This window comes from Bombus bifarius, unplaced genomic scaffold (genome assembly GCF_011952205.1).
Source record: "Bombus bifarius isolate JDL3187 unplaced genomic scaffold, Bbif_JDL3187 scf7180000008243, whole genome shotgun sequence".
NCBI classification, from domain to species: Eukaryota; Metazoa; Arthropoda; class Insecta; order Hymenoptera; family Apidae; genus Bombus; species Bombus bifarius.
The window spans coordinates 141,436-159,809 of NW_022884537.1; the positions used below are offsets into that span (position 1 = coordinate 141,436).

Below are 18,374 nucleotides of genomic sequence, written 5' to 3' on the forward strand. Positions count from 1 at the left end.
AACTTTGAAGCATCAACGTCGCTTTCCAGAATGTTTTTGACCAAGCGGCAATTCATATTTATTTTTACATTGTCGAATTTTCCTTAATCTTTTTTCACTTTAATTTGTGATCTGTTATCAGTGTATAATCTATTTTAAAAATTCCATTATATGAAAAAATGCAAAAAGGATTACACAATTCATAACTGATGTCTTTGAATGATATATTACCGTAATAGTTGAGGGTAGATTTAAAACATGCGTAGATCACTTAATTTTAATTCTTTGAAAATGTAATATAAGAAAAATACAAGCAATGCAGAAAGTTGTCAATTATATATATATTATCATACATAACGTAATTATTAAAAACTTTTTTTGGAAATTTTGAAAAGCTGTAAGGAATATATATCTTTTATATTCGATATCAGGAGTACACAAAATTTTGATTATAGAATTATTAAAATGTACTTAAGTTTAAAAAATTAAATTTGACGTCAGAAACACAAGAAAGCTTGATAAAGTAATTATTAGAATTTACTGAAATTTTATAAACTAAAAATAAATATTTCTCTATATCTGAGAAATACGAGAAATCTTGATGATTATTTTCTAGACAACTATATTTTGAAAGAATTAAGGTATTTTATTTTAATTTGTGTCCTATATCTTATATCATAAAAACTCTGTAAACGATCTCAGTGTATTGAAATAAAGTACTCTATGATGAAATGATCCAACTGAAACTGTAAATTGACTACAATCCAACTGTACCAGTTGAGAATTAGTATCCGGGAACTATATTCAATTTAATACATATATATATATATATATATTTTTTTTTTACACAAGATATCTTTTCTACATTACAGTAGATATTTGATCTCAAACATCTCTCTGTAAGTAGATAGAAACTATACAATACGATTGTCGCTTGATCAGTTAAACGGCTAATACGAATAATTACGTTCGTTACTGAAACCAGATAGTCCTCCCGATAGGAGGATCTTGTTTTATAATTACACAGAAGTTACATAGGCTTGATAAAAACTCCTCGTGTCGACCTGTCAAGTATAACCTTCGCAATGATCCCGTTTTAACGAACAGTGGATTCGATGGATTTGGGTTTGTGAAAAGTTGCATGTTATTTATACATTATTTCGTTCACACGAACAGATCCGGCTTGATAACTCGTGGATCTAGATAAAGATACACGGATAAAACATTCCCAATCTTATTATGTTCATTTTCTACTTCGATGTTCTCGTAACGTCGTCCTGACGCACTCGCTTCTTATGAATGTTGTATAGTAAATTACTAAATATTATTATACACTACATATATGTTATGAGGCCTTAAGTTTAGATTTCATTTTCCATGAATTTTTCGTGAATCCGACGATAAAGTTTCGATCAGCTCATGTCTTTTTTTTTGTATATATTTATGCGTTCATTCTTGATTCTTTCTTTTTTATCTTATATATTACGTTTCCGTTAGCGTTGAAAATTTACGAATAGCAAAAGACCGTAGTGACAAGAGTATCGTTGAACTTTATCGTTAACGTTTAAAACTTATTATTATTAACGATTCGATTTTTTAGTGCTTTGGTAAAAGGTAAACGACGGCGGTTCGATATCGCTTGTTGTCATTTCTCACAATCGTTCCACGTAATTTCCGGGAAATGTGCCAAAGTAACCAGTCCTTTGACTGGAACCAACATACCAACCATCGTCACATTTCTCCATCACATACACCGTATCACCTTCCTTTAAATCGAGCTCATCTTCGTTCTGTGGTTTGTAATTGTAGAGAGCTCGGTATCTGAAAAGATATTTGGAAATACTGAAATATTTACTGATTCCATCAAATAGAAGTCTATTTGATAAGTAGACTATAAATTTTTATGTATTTATGCGAAATTTAAAAATTAGACTAAAATGCACAAATTGCATATAAAATACATAAAGCACATAAAATATAGTACTCGTCATAGTTTTTAATAGATAGATTAAATGTCTGTTTAATACGATTATGTTTATTGCCATTTCGAATTTAAGAGATGTCTTATCAACATTTAAAGAAACAGATATGGAATATCTACATATTATCATACACGAAACTAAAAAAACACGATATGTTTGAGGTATTAAGACGAAGGTTGTATAAAAGACAAATGCAATTTGTAATTCTACTGTCAAATGTGAAGGAAAAGATCAGAATACACAATCTTATTGACATCAGAACTGGAGTTTCTTATTTGTTATTTTTGTTTTTGTTTGATATAGAAGTTTATCTAATAATACTATGAAGAACTGAAATATATTTTGAAATATCAAGTAAATAATATGTACAACTTGAATTTTTTCAATAATAGGGTGATGTTAACAGCGAAGTAATTTTGTTTAAAAACAAATTTTCTTCCTAAATATTTTTGCCGATTAAAACGAGTAACTTTTTGAACATGGAGATTTAAATTTATTTGGAATTTTTTAAAGAAACTTACGGTATTGGTTCAGAATGGGTGTCGATATGTAATGCTTCGTTAAGTTGTGAAACATATAATTTGTTACCGCCCATCCGTGGCTAGAAATTGCAACAAAGAAAAGGTATATTAAAACAATATGAAAGTGAAAAATTGAGATAAAATCAAATTAAATATAGATAGAAATCGGGATTCGAACCGCGATAATCCGCTTGCTGGGCGGGTGTTTCCCTATTTTTCCTTGAAAATGCATTTATTTCAAGAAAGAAGGGTACAGAGTCTTTACATAGAACTGGTTTGGTATAAACAAAGAAACCCATTTACTAAACTCAGTTATAGGTATTGCACTTGGTCCACGTGTGCAGTCGTGTCTCACGCCTTTACTTTTATTTGTATTCGTCTTTTATTTAGTGTACGTGCGTGCGTGCGCGCGTGTGTGTGCGCGCGTTTTGTGTGTATGGCAGGTTTTTCCCCAATTAATTGTGAGCTATACAGATCGTCGACGATTACGTTCTCCCCAATTCCTATCTCTCAAACCAAGCTGCCGTCTACACAAAGAAAATTTATTTGCAAAATGCAGTAGTATAAAATGTTTATATGTCTAAAATAAACTTGGAATACTACAAATGTCACTAATAGCCAATGAATTATTCCAGCTAATCACTTGATTCATAATCCAATGGCAGTTAACTTAAAAATTGAACTACATACTTTGCAAAGAGATTCTAATATTTCATTTTTTAAATTTCGATAGTACTTTCAGGATAAATCGTTTGCCTTCCACTATATACATATATTTTTTTATTTTTTTATTTTTATTATTTAACTTGTACTTTACAATTTGTCCAGCTGGATATTCGGTAAATTTTTCTAGCTTTATCGCTAAATAACATGTGGATGGCTACCCCCAGCGAGATATCATGTTCGAGTTTGTCTATTTTACTTCTTTAGGTCAGTGGGGTGTTTTCTCTTTAGTCTTCTTTTTATGAGAATTTTGCTCTCTTCGACAGCCAACTGGTTTAGATATATTGCGATTCTTTCCTTGTATTTTACTGTGTACCTGCCAATTTCTTCATTCTGAGTATCTTCGATTGTAGCGACTCTAGTTTGTCTATGTGGCTCATTGCTGCTGTCCCCCATAATGGTATTCCGTACGTGCAAATTGGTTTTATTATCGTTTTGTAAATTTTTTGTTTATTTTCCATGCTGAGTTTATAGTTTCGCCAGTACATCTGTCTTCTTTTTATCCGTATTTTGTCTATAATTGATTTAGTATGTCGCTTCCATGTAAGTTGTGTGCTAAGTGGAGTCCTAGTATTTAACTTGCCTTGTTTGTGTTATGTGCGTGCCATTCAATTGCGTATTTGGTGGTTTCCGTTTTCGTAGCGTAAATTTAATATGGTTATATTTACTAGAGTTTGCTTTATTTGTTTATATTGTAGCTATTTTGCTATTTTTGTGATATGCTTTTGTGGTAATGTGACATATACATATATATTAGGGAGTTATACACTAATGAAGTATATCATCAATAACATGTAATTTGTATAATACATGTATAATATGTATAATAAACAAAAGTTATTAATTAATCCAAATTTTCGAGGCTGATTTATAGTCATTTCTACTGATACTGATTTCTAATTATATTTAATAAATAACAGATTTTCTGACATTGGAAGACTCTAAAGTCAAGATACCGGCATTTACATACAATATACTTGCTACTTTACAGAGGTGAGTCTATGCAAAAAATTCGACGGCTTTATATTTCGAGTAAAAGCGTCGCACACTCGTGAACACATCAGTAGTTCCAAAAGGTACCGATGATGAAATTTGATATGAGTGGAGGATGGAGATGAACACCAAATATAAAATTTTAGCTTCAGGTATTTACTGGTTTCTAAGATATTAATACAAAAATTCTAGTACCATCCACTGAATTCTGCTTATTGAATAACCGGGGATAGAATAACGATATCGGCTTCAGTATCTATAGGATGTTCCACCTACGTTGCAATAGGTGGATATCGAGAGAATGACTTAAGCGATGGCCGAGCTGAATCGAGAGCGGAAGTGCAAAACCCAAGGAAATGTAATATTTCACTTAGATGTTGGACGAAAGGAATACTTCCAAGAAAATGATCGGCGCATGTTGAAAACTGTGAAGCGGGCAGTCGTTCTACTCCATCGTCCTAAGAGCCTTTCGCAAATGAAAAAGCATGGCCAAAAGTCTCACCTCAACTCGGTTAGGATTATCTCGAACCTCGTACTCTCACACGCCACCGTACAAAATTAGTGGTAAGATCGATATTTGAGTTGAGAGTTATATACCATATATAACATATAACATTTAACGATATAACCAGCACCCGGACTTAGTTTTTGAGTTTTTGAGTTTTGAGTTTACACACACAAAAATATTCTGTCACTCAACGTTAGTTTCAAAGCTGGGATGGGTGAGAATAGTAGTATTAATCCGGTAGTATTAAAACAGCCGGCCGGTAATTGATTATTTAATCACCTTAAGAAATAAGTAAATAGCATATAAAACATCCTCCAAGCAACCGAAGTTGCAATAACTTGTTTAACGTGAGACACTCTATAGATACTAATGCTGATATCGTTATTGTATCATCAGCTATTCGATAGACAACAACGACGACTACTGTGATGGATACGGTTATATTAGAAACTTCTGTATAAATAGAATTCGATTTATAAGAAATTACATTTCACAATTTTACAAATTCGGTCACAGTAAAAAAAATCTAAAGCACGATTTTTAAAGACAAAATAAGACAAAAATTAAGAAAAATTGCGCTTTCGACTTTTTTTCTTAACAATAGAAAATCGGCTGTAATATTCCTGTGCGCGAGCAACCCTCCCTACACGAATAAGAGAGAGAGTACGACAGCTCGAGCACCGGGGAGTGCAATAATCCTCAAACCGAACGACACACGGACAACAATACTCAACTTACTTCGTACAAATCACAGAGAGAAACACTATCGCATTCGGAGACGATATTTTGTAAGAAAAATGGTAGATTAAACGTTAAATCTGCCTACTCATCAGAATCCAATAAATTCCTTCAATCCTCTCCCTTCATAAATAATTAATAAACAAAAGCACATACTAACAATATTTATATAAGGTTCACACACGCCCTGCGAATGTGTCGTCCGTGAATATCCACAGAAAAATCGTAACAGAAGTAGTAGTCGTTCTATATTACAGTAAATGTGTATATAGCCAGTTTTTCTGCAAACATGATTAATAATGAAAAAGTTCAAAAAGTAAAAAGGTCTAAAAGAATCTACATGAAGGAATAACTTTGATTTATACTAAAACTACAATTAACTTTCTAAAAGAAAAATTTACGATAACGTTCGTTAATGCTATCGTTTCCTTTGTATAACTCGAAATTAATCAGGAACAGAAATTAACAGTCAGAATATCTGAGGATCTCCTTTTTAAATGCATGGGTATGGCTATTGAGAAAATCAACAGGTTGCTCACCAGATGTGTTTAAAAACGATTAGAATAATCTTGCAAGACTAGTATCATTTCGGTAATGAAAGCGAAAACTATTTATTCAATGCGATAAGTGTAATTTCTCATTTGACTGTATATTAATTTATATTATTTTATTATTTTGTTATATTTATATACTTTATTCCTTAAAACAATGTCTTAGTTAATAAGTTTTTTGTAGCTCCTTTTGTTTCTTCATTTCTTATTTCATACGTATGTATGTGAATATTATAATGGGCAATGACCATTTTTTAGTTACATTTGTATGGAAATTGCATGTGGTTCATGCAAAACTGTGTACAAACACATTCAGTAGCACCTCATTATATAGTATATTGTATATAATATAATAATATAGTATATATAATATATAGAATATAATAATGTAATATATATAATATATATATATAAATATTCTTACTATATGCTTTTGTTTATTAATTATTTATGGAGATAGGGATTAGGGGAAATATTGATTCGGATCACATCTATTCGGAAATTCCATAAGGTGGTTGTCTGCATGTTGTTGTGCGTTTCATAATGAAGTAAGCAGGTTTAATCTTAAATCTACGATTTTTCTTACAAAATATCGCACAGGATCGTTTTGCTCTCCGAATGGCATAGTTTTTTTCTCTGCGACTTGTATGAGGCAAGCTGCTGTTCATATGTCGTTCGAGCCGAGGATCACTGTGCTCCTCGATGCTCGAGCTGCCCTACTTTCATTCGTGTAGGGAGGTTTGCTCGCGCGTAGGAATATTCCAGCCAATTTTTTATTGTTAACAAAGAAAGCCGCAAACACAATATTTTTTATTCATAATTCTCGTTCTATTTTAGCTTCAAAAATCGCCCCTTAAATCTTTTAATTCCTGGAGCTGGACACCCTGCATGATATTAAAAGTTTTGATAACTATTTAGAAAGCTGACGCCGTCTTGAATTCCCATGATTTTTTTATATGTTGTGTAGAGCATGATCTCAAACAGCTTTTTTCTACACATGTAATCTACACATGTCTACACATGTTTTAGCTTCCGAGATATTCGCCAATATATAACAACGCATAATACTAGAGTAAATTCTGCCTATAGTCCGCAGCAACGTATGCGTTAGTATTGATTGGAGATCATTTTGCGGTGGGCGGACAAAATTAAAAAAGCTATCGCGCACCTAACTCTTATTTTATGCTTATATGTGATACATATACATAAAGATGGGGCGAACTTGTGTATTCCACGGATCCTTCGTATTACAATGCCGTACACAAATGCATATTTAAAATGATTACCATTAATGTTGATTTGTCTTTTAAATCCGGCCATTGTGAGACCGCCGGCCGTAGGTTTGGGTAACAAAACTAACATAATTGCAATTCATATTATTTATATTTTATTTCTATTATCTAAGATTGAATTCAGCCATGATATCAAAGAATTTAATTGTTCGATTGTTGTAGACGTGTTGTCGTCAGAACAGATTTTCGAAAACATTCCTTGCAGTTTTGGATATGCAATTATGAATGATTATTTAAATTCATAAAGTGCGGAACAAAGATAAAAAGATCAATAGCTGGTAATGAAAAGATTTGAACACATTGCCAAGCGGCGAACAAAGCAGTGAATGTGTCGGCTATGCTGGTGACTGACCTTACACACCAGCTTTTTACTTATTCAATTAGCAGGAATGACCGTTGCCCTCACTTTCCTATCCAAAATTGCCATGAACGAATCCGATGGTCCCGCGCGCTAAACACACCAATCAATAGCTTTCCTCCGCGACAACATCGTCACCGAACTTCACTGGTTTTTTATCCGTTGAACAAACACATTTTTGAATGGTTTTCCGTACATTGATCAGTCATCATTTTCGCTTGTTATTTACACTTCCCTGAGACACACATCTACAAGCACCACGCGTAAATACTAAAATCTTAAAAATTGTTGGAATAATATTAGGAATATTTTAACCTGTTAACTCTGTGTTATCATCAGTTCAACCACCTCTGTTATCCTAACCGAAATAGGGGATCGATTGATTCGCGGCGTCGATCATCGTATCGTAACGAGAATTTAGGACTCTCGTAGGCGCGACCTACCGCGACCGCGTCTCTCCGCGAACGGTCGAACAGTAATGATACAATTTTCACAAACGTAAAATCTCGCTATTGCAAATGTAAAGTAACCAAATTGCACGCTGTTAAGTGCAAAATGCTAACGCTACTCGCTTCAGCTCTTGCAATAAAGTGTAATTTTCGCTGGACTACACTTCTATTTCGCTTACACACTTGAACTTCTAGCTATTTGAGCTTCTTATGCGCACATTTGAGGCTGGGGTCACTTGAGCATTAAAATGACGAAGTGTATTGTTATTTTACGAACATAGCTCGTGTGACTGATTTTAAGATCAATTTACACTATACAGCACGGTCCGGTATCGACTCGACAGAACATTGAAATATGCATTTTGAATGAGACCGTTTATACTATCCGTCACCGACCGATATGTTACGTTACTGTTACGTGACGTTAACAACGTATCGTTGCAACGTCCGTAATTTGCAACGTAACGCCAGTCATATCAACGATTGTATGACTCTAGTCTGAATCTCTTGCTGATTTCTCGCTTGCCTAATCGAGCCTCTCACTTGCACACCGTTATTTACCTATCAAAATGGGAAACCTGTGCATCAGGCAGTTGCGAAGTTAGTTGATCTTTTATCATTAGTTCCCGCAACGTGCGCATTTCCAGGAAACAAAGTAGGTACTTTTTGTAGAGCTTCGGACACTATTCTAAGTTCCAGATTCTTTATACATGTGTACTTCAAGGGTACAAGATTATTTGAATATTTCTGTGATAGTTGCGAGAGTACTCTGAAGTTGTGCGTCCGTTTGCAAGTACATGAAAAATTTTCTGCTTTTGAGAAATGACATGAGAGAAACTGCCAGAAAGTATTCTCAGAAATGTATCCTTTTGACTTTCATGTATATAGCTCTCTGACGAATTTCGTTCAATTTGATTAATTACATACTACCTTTAAATAAAACGGATAAGCAGACGTATACTGCAATCGCTGCAATGTTGCAAACTTAATCAGAACAAAATAGCTTAAGAAAAACAAAATGTTGGGTTAAACCATAAATAAAATAACGTAACAAAATGGGTGCATTGGCTACACCTGTACTAGAATGACAATAGAAGATGAGCAACAATTTAAAAATTTATTATGATAACCTGTAGTACATTTAATAAGTCTGACCGAAACACAAATTGCAAAACAAAGTATGAAAATTCAGAAAGCAGTAATAGTAAGTGAGCGAATAATGTTAATATTACGATTTCTCTTAACATTGTATTCTTATTAAAATATTTGTGTCAACAAATATTTATTACTTGCTTGCGACTGTCTAATGTATCTATCATACATTTGAAATTATTATTTATTAACAAGTGTTTTATATTCTACAAACATCTTTTTCCTTGTATAATATAATTAATTATTTTATTTCTTAATCAAACAATACTTTTCCGTTAATTATCTTACGTTATAAGTATATCTGTCGTAATTTTATGTAGTTTCTTAATGAACGCATAAAATAAACAAAAGTACAAAAAGAAAACGGGTTATCAAACTCATTTGCAAACTCTTTCCATTTGCGCGTTCCGTTCTTAACCCGCGGTCACCCAAACTTTGTTTTCTTAATTTACTGTATGCTAACATCATCTCGTTCGGTGATATCAAAGCAAAAGTGATGATTAATTGGCGAAGAAAACTTGCCCGTCTATATTATAAATAGATAATACCGGTTATTATTTATGTCAAAAAATGGACATAATGCTTATTTCTGAAACTCGTTTTATAAACAATGATTACTTTAAAGTCAATGGTTACAATACCTATCACACTCAGCTCGCCAGTGGCAGGGCACATGGCAGATCAGATATTATTATAAAATCCAATATTAAGAACTACGAACGCCCACCATAAAAAAAAGGTTCACCTCCAAGCAACTAACATTATGATTCAAAATTGGCTTAGTCCGTTTACAATATCTGCTATATATGTCTTTCGAGGTACATTCTATTAAAAGAGGATTTTGATCATTTTTTTAAAAGTGTGGTTTACAGGTTTATAGCAGGGGTGATTTTAATACTAAACATATTCACTGGAATAGTAGAAACATCACTCCAATGTAGATCACTATACGAAAGTATTTTATGAAATAAATTAAATTACATTGATGCACGTACTGGCCTACGGACGCAAACAAGTTACCCGAATTATTGGACTTCTTCATAACCAAATCTATCTCCAAGGTATATTAAACTTAATTCTTCCCTAGATTTGTCTTCAGATCACTTACCGGTTTATGCAACAGTCTGCTCTACATTTATTGAAATTCTATCTGTTATCCATATTAATTAACTAGCTAGTCTCACTTTAGAGAATCTTTCAACATTTCAACATCAACGTTAGTACCACTAAAAATGGAAGAAGATATAGATGCAACAGTCGAGTATCTGGCGAACAACATAATAAATGCAGCTCGTTCTTCTATTCAAAAGCTAGAGTATATAACCCAGCACGAGAATCCAGACGCTATAAAGAAAGAAATCGAAGATAAAAGGAAGCTACGAAGATTATGGCAAAATAGCACATACCCAAGCGGAAAGTAAACAACGCAACCAGAAAACTCAGAAAATTTCTACGAAAGTTCAGAAATAAATGTTTTCAAAAATATTTGAAGAACCTGACTCCCACAATATATTACAAACTACTCTCTCTGGAAAGCCGCGAAGAAACTCAACAAACCGTAGCAGGTAATTCCTCCCCTTCACTCTCTTTATGGTAATTGGGCAAGGTTGTTCCCATAGACAAGGCCAACCTATTCGCTTCTTATCTAGCTACCGTATCCAAATCATTTCCTCTCAAATCCACTTCGCGCGAAACCGAAATATTTGAATATCTTCAATCGTCAAGCCAAGCCTTTCCCCCTGTTAAGTCTTTTTCTTCCCAGGAAGTGCCTCTTTGAAAGATAGAGTAAGACAGTTCTACTGGCTCATAGGTAAGAGTTCGAAAGTAAATCTAGAAAGCAAAATGATATTATACAAAGCCATTCTAGAATCTGTATGGACCTATGGGATTCAACTGTGAGGTACAGCCAATAACTCTAACATTGGCATCCTATAGCGATTCCAATCGAAAACGTTTATCTGTAATGTCCCTTGTTACATAACCGATGAAATCACATATAGAGAGTTATATATGTCGGATTATCATTAGGATTTAAGACGCGTAACGATTCTTTGTTTGAGTTAGCCATCGTTTTACGAGACAGAGATTATATTTACGCGAATATACAAGATTTTACAAAATATTATGAGTATTGAGTTTAATGAATGATAAGATTAACAGACGTTAAGTTTAACCAATAATTAGATTAAAGAATAATAAATTTAACGAACAATAAGAGGTACGAATAATATGTTTTACGAATAATAAATTTAACGAATAATGAGATTAAGGATTGATAGGTTTAACGAATAATGAATTTAATTAACACTATTAACAATGTTTCCGGGGTTCTAACGAATCCACGGTCAACGGGATAACTTCTTGCTATGCGTAGAATAATTTTAAACACAAAAATACGATTGCTGAGACACTCGGTAAATTGCTCGATGTATCACTTTCCAAGGCGATCACACGAATGAATATCTGATGAAAATCTTTTTCGCTGTACGACTGCATTTTGTTTGTTATATGCTCGCTGGAGACATCGAGAAGGTTCCAATCGTTGTTGCTAGGCAATTTCTGTCAAAATTTGTTGTATACTCTTTGGAAACATCGAGAAAGATCCAAACGCCGATACTAGGCAGTTTCTGTCTGGAGATTGATTCCTAATACAACGTGTGTCCCATTATATCAGCATCTCTAAAATACAATTCTATGTGATTTCTAGGGAGAACAATACAACCGATCCACACCTTCGTCAGGCAAAACGTTTATCCCGTGACCGTGGCTACGTTCGGCGACCAGTTGTCACCTCGAACCCACTTTCGCTTTCACAAATGTCAAACAATTACAAATGACAATTGCTTAATTACAGTTATGATAAAATCTAGGCTAAAGCATTAGAAGGCTTCCTCAAAATTGCAAAGGGAAGGCTCCGGTTTTCCTTTCATCTCCGACATATATATGTCAGAGATGAAAGAACAACGGAGCCTTTGGAATTTTGGATAATCCCGCAACATTGTAATCTAGAGTCTACTATAGCTGTAATTAAACAATTGTAGTTATTCAATCCGATTGTAATTGTTCGCGAGTTGTGATAATGAGCTTGGGCTCGAGGCGACAGCCAGTCGCCAAACGTAGCCGCGGTCACGGGATGAACGCTTTGTCTAACAAAGGTATGGAGTAATTCTATAGCTCTTCTTAAAAGAAATATTTGTGGCGGCACGCGACAGTAAAAATTCCAACGGTTTCTGTCCCGTGGCTCGCCACACGCAGACCCTATTCTTCGAGCAAGATGATTGCCAGATGTCGATGCGTCTCCGGAGTACATGTTCAGCTAGCCTGAGTGCCCGTTATAAATCTTAGGATTTAGTTGACTAAAGTCCTTCAAACAAACAGTCTTTGTTCCAGCTACCGGAAGATAGGAGAGACCTATTTTTCAACGAACGGCGTCTCCCACTAGCAACTTTCCCTCGAGGGCGGCTAGCATCTTTTTCTAACCACCGATATGGAAATTGACCAATTAGCAGCAACGCCAAATTCCCTCACCTTCTGAACGAAGGGTATCCTCGACGAATCCGATGATCTCGTGTCCTCAGACACACCCCATCATAATTTTCCTCTGCAGCAGCATCGCGACGGAGAGTCATTCTCTCGTGAGGTCGTATTAGCGAGTTACTTAGAGTCTATACGCTCGGTGGATATTCCACGTTTTCGCAAAGAGTCCGATTTAGATTTTTGTGAGCACGTACATCTATCATCCCGTCGACCGCGGATTCGTTATTGAACCTAAGACCAACATCACTAGTATCGCGAGTGTCCAACCGCCGCGGTTGATTGTCGATAGCATCCATACTCGTATTAACAGACCGTACCTTCGTTATAACACGACGATGGCCGATTCCAATGAAGATTCATCAAACGCCCACAACCTTATTCCTGATCCTTCTCCGACATATATATAGAGTTGATAAAATACCAACAGTTAAAGGAGAAATTTCGAAATTCAGTAACCGCTGCAACATACACTTGATTAAACATTCCAATCCTCTAGTCAGCCTTTCTATTCAATTAAACTTTCAAGTTCCTTACCTTACCTTCAAATCGTTCGAATTAAAGTAACAATTTTGAATCACGTTACTAATGTAAACTTACTAGTTACTTGATGTAAAATATTTTCTCAAGTTTCTAGGTTGGTCCTCTAATGAGATAGACACAGACACAATCACAGACCCAAGTCACAGGATATGACATAATGATAACATTGTAGTTAATCTTGCTACGAAAGTGACACAATTTAAAACAATTAGTTTTTGAAAAAAAAACTATATTTATATTGTAGTAAGGAGAAAAAACCGTTGGGGAAATCTCGATGAACTACAGGTAAAAAACAATAAAACTGCTGACAGATCGGGAATGATGGGAAATCCCGATGGGCTATATACCCGTGCCCCTTTAAGATACTGTGAGGTTAAAAGAAAGATGTACTTGTCCAGCAACAACTCTTGGGCTAACAGCTGTAAAACACTTGTCGTTGTAGGAGTATCGAAAACTGTGGTATAAAGAGGACGTTTTTTTAGAGAGAGTAGTCAATAGTATCCGGCATTACGTCGCGTCCTCTCCCGGGGGAGCGCGGGATGCTTATAAAGGTTCTCTCGATGTAAAAAAAAAAAAGAAAAAAAGAAAGAGTAGTGAACAGTTGCAGTTGGAGTTACGATTACTTGCAGTTGCGAGTAGTTGCGAGTTAATCGTTACTCATGAGTTGTAAGCTGTGTTGTTAATTGTCAGTTGTAAGTTGAGTTGTGAATTATCAATTTAGTCGTCTTAGTTATGTCACATTACTACATTAAGTTCTAATTAAATAGTTATAGTTCCCTGCTTCAATCACAATAAATGAATCTATATAATAAATAAAGATCACTATAATCCTGATCTGTATAATATATAAGTATATTATATGTAGCTAGAACTCGGCATAGAATTATATCTAAATATAATAAAATATTACTTTTTTAACCAAATTTATCAACTAGAAAGATAATGCTTATAAACCAAAATCAAATATCATTTTTGTAATCTTCAATTTATAATCCTAAACAATCTTAAAGGATAATAATCTGAACTCTAATTCATGATAATAATTTGAAAAATAAATTAATTTTTTGTGCTTTTGTGCTCATTTTTGAAATAAGGGTGATATATTGTGCATATCATTTCGTTCAATCATTTTAGAATATTTTCTAATTATTATCTTTTTTGTTCAATATTTATAGTATACTATTGACCACTGAAGAAATTAATATAATGAAAGTGTGTTTTAAACTACTAACCAGTGAATTGTAATGTGGCTGGGTTGTGTTAATGTTAACTGGTATGGACGGCATATAGTGATGGGATCCCATACTCATTTTCCCCCCAGCTGATCCATTTGCCAAAAGACTATGCGCAGCTGGAGAGGCTACTGGTTTGTTTTGTGTTGGCGTTTCTATAATTAACAAAAGTCACTTACAGTACTTATTGAATATCAAAAGTATAAGTAAAAAATATATTACGTGAAATAGATATAGAACAAAATAGTTAAACAAAATAAAGCATTATTTTAAACTCACACAGATATTATGTTTTTGCTGTAGTTACATAGTAGGAAGTGAGTAATACCTGATCTAAGGCCAGGCTCTGTCATAACTTCAACGTAGGAGATGGGGAATATTCCCTTTCTATTTCCGATACGTCCCTCATACCAGTTTTCATCAACTCTTCTTGTCAAGACCACAAATTCCCCTAAAAGAATAATGGTTTTGCATTGATGATGTACTGATTCCGGAAATTTTTCGTTACATTAATATAGTGCGCGTTGGTTAAATAAAAATACATCTTTCCTACATTGTCACTTAAATACTGATCACGTAAAAGCAGATATGTCTTTTTACATTAATATTCAGTATAAATTTTTGCTGCTGAGATATGTTGATATATTTTTTATATTTACCTTTGGCTAAAGATAATTCGAGATTTGTTTGGGCGACGAAATTGAATTTAGCTCGTGCTTGACCCTCGTAAGGTTTCTTTGGGGTCGTGCGCATACCATCGTAAGGTAAAATCTGTAATTTAAAAGATAGTGTTATTTTTTTATAAGTCGACATTTTTCAAATATTATTACTGTTCATCGTAAAGTGATTTACAAGATATATGGGCGCGAAATCTTACTAGCAAAAGCTAAAGCTTAACTGAAAAAAAGTAGAAAAAAGGAAATAGATTGTCAAGATTAGAAAAATAGATAATCTTATCGTTAACGTTATCTTCTTTTTACATTAAATTTCAATTAATATTATTGAATCGTAGGCGATTCACAAGAAGGTGTTAATTATGTAATTTTAAAGCATTTTATATTAATTTGTGTAAATATATCAAACTATAAACTACAACTACAAACAAATAAACTAATCCAAACTTTTATCACCAATAACTCAATGATAGTAATTAAGAATTAATATAACATTTTTGACTTTTATAATTATTGAGCTAACTATAACATGAAGGTATTTTGTACATGTGTGTACTAACAAACAGCTTTATTTTAAGAATTCTTCGTTGTAATGTAATATTATCAATGTTTAATAAACATGAGTGTATAGAATCTAATACCAATATTCAATATATATACAATAACTCTCAAAACTGTTGCAATGATTCGTATTATGAGATAAAAATTCAATAAAAATCAGAAAAACGCTATTGAGAAAAGACGAATTTTATTGAAAATTCCAATAATCAACTGTCCAGTTAATATACTTTTCAGCGAATTGTAATCCTAGTTTTCGATGTCTTGTGGTATACAGCGGGTTTTCTACTTTAACACGTATTATATAAACTTCTGGTGTTAAACCTTTACGAACAATATGCGGACTAACGTCCACTCCAAAACAGTTTTTAAGGGTTACCGGAATTCTCATTATTTTGACCAAGCTTCTGCGGTCATGCTCATTCGATTTTCGAGAATGACCATCCAATGATTTGCTACAATCTGATAGAACTTTCTTTCAAGTTTCTTAGCTACCTATCTCATTGATAAATTTTGTTTAACACTAGATTTACGGGGCGCGTCATTTTGACGCATTTAGAATTTCACGAAGAAAATGATAGAGACAGTTCGCATTTTTCTTCTACAACTTATACTAACTTTTATCCATTTAAGGAGGTAATATATGTCGTAATTTATCTTTCTCAAAGCTTTCTAGTTCTGAAGTTTCCTATGTGATATACCTATCTCTGCGGATACGTGTCAACTTGATACAATCATAAAGTAAGCATCAATAATAGTAAATTGGTATCACTCATCGAGGTATTACTGCAGTAATAAATATAAACTAAAAGAGTTACTGCAAAAAGAGTTAGTTCTTCAAACAGGTGAACGTGAAAAGTAAGCATAAACAACGCATATGTCCGTAGAGATAGGTATATAAGAAATGTCTATAAACAACAGAGATGGACAACGTTCTTTTTCTTTATCTATGCGAATCGAGCTCATGGCGTTTAATGAACATTTTCCCGTGGGAAACCGTTCTGCTTTTAATGGCAACATACGCATGCGATGTGCATCTAATACAAATTTGACTTTCTTAATGGAAAATTGTAAAATATAGCAGAATGTAATACAATGATACAGTGCAAAAGTGTTGAAATCCACTTCTAAAACATGAAACATTATATTTAACTTTAAAAACGAAATTAAATTTTTATTTTCTGAATATGTAAAAGCATAATAGTGTTATATTAATTTGCAATACAATCCGATCTTGATCAACAACATATATTTTTCTTGAATCTGTAACTCATAATGTCAATCATTGTAACAGTTTTGAGGGTGACTCTAAGAATTCAGAATCTCTTTCGTAATTCTGTACGATCGAATAATACTACCCGCAAACGAGCATGACGTGGTTCCTTATAAAAAAAAATAATAAGAAAGTATAGAATACAACTAGTATAATAATTCTTTAGAATTATACTATCCACACCGATTTCGATTTTTTAATATGTTGTCAGAAACATGATTCTGAATAACTTTTGCCTCTATATGTTACTGTACCTTGGCTTTAGTTTCCGAGATATTCGCTAAACCTATCAGTACCATTACACTGAATTATTCCTATAATACGTTCGTGACAGTGTATGAGTTAGCATCGGTTGCTGACCACCTCACGGCGACCGGTTAAAATAATATCAATCCCAAACTTATATAAAGTTTTATAAAAAAAAAAATCGAGTTTGAAAATTTGTTGAGTGTACTCTAACTTGGCTAAGTACCAACTAGGTATATAATAATAGGTCAAAAATGTAAAATAACATTTTTCAGTTAGGCTTGCTGATTAGCCTCATTTTCAAGGAAATACGCATGTTTAATTACGGACTAACGGTACACGCGCCTGATACATTTTCAAATTTATTTTTCTCAGAAACGCAGCATTATTTGAAAAAGTTTTATTCTGCAACTTCATTTTCAAAGTAGTAGGTAGAAACTCCTGTCGACTATTTACTTATGTTGAGTCCGGTATTAGCAAAATTTAAGTAAACCTGACAAATCTTTAAATTCGATTTTCTCGAAAACGAAACCTCAGACGAAATTATTTTATTAGGCTAAATTTTTTCTTATTTTTTCACATAGGATCACCATCTGTTGGACTATACTACTATGACCTTCCCACCGTGTATATGTACATATAACACTTATTATGCTTGTATAGAACATCCGCGTGGCATTTATGAGCTGTTAGATTCAAGAAAGCGCAAGCAATTTTCGATATCTCCACTGTAAACTAATTTAAGTAAAAAACAAAATAGTAAAGTCGTGTAAATGAAACATTAGAAAAAGCGACTGCATATGCAAGCAGTGAATTTTCAATTTCGATTTTCTCGGAAATTAATTCTTGGAAACAGCTAAACTAGTAGCTGTAGCTTAACTACAGCTAGAAAACAATAAAAGTGCTAGCGGGCCGGGAAGGATAGAAAATCGCGATGGGCCATATGCCCATGGTCCCTTAGTACATTAGGTAATTAAAAAAGGTGTACTTGACCACCTGAGGTCAACAACTGCAAAACACGTGTACGTTGTAGTAATATCGAAAACTCTGGTATAAAAAGAGACGTCT

The 18,374-nt window shown here is 33.6% G+C and overlaps 1 protein-coding gene across 1 annotated transcript in view; it reads right to left on the bottom strand.

Annotated features, from left to right (window-relative positions):
- Nucleotides 1–1,403: 1,403 nt before the first annotated feature.
- The window catches only part of LOC117211777, a 377,618-nt gene continuing 360,647 nt past the window's right edge, over nt 1,404–18,374 (bottom strand). Inside the window, exons 27-31 of the mRNA XM_033456000.1 lie at nt 15,215–15,326; nt 14,884–15,006; nt 14,556–14,710; nt 2,483–2,562; nt 1,404–1,800 (exon numbers count right to left, since the gene is read on the bottom strand). Of these exons, the coding sequence (XP_033311891.1) occupies nt 1,632–1,800; nt 2,483–2,562; nt 14,556–14,710; nt 14,884–15,006; nt 15,215–15,326 (639 nt within the window). The 3' untranslated portion in view covers nt 1,404–1,631. The remainder of the gene's footprint in view (nt 1,801–2,482; nt 2,563–14,555; nt 14,711–14,883; nt 15,007–15,214; nt 15,327–18,374) is intronic.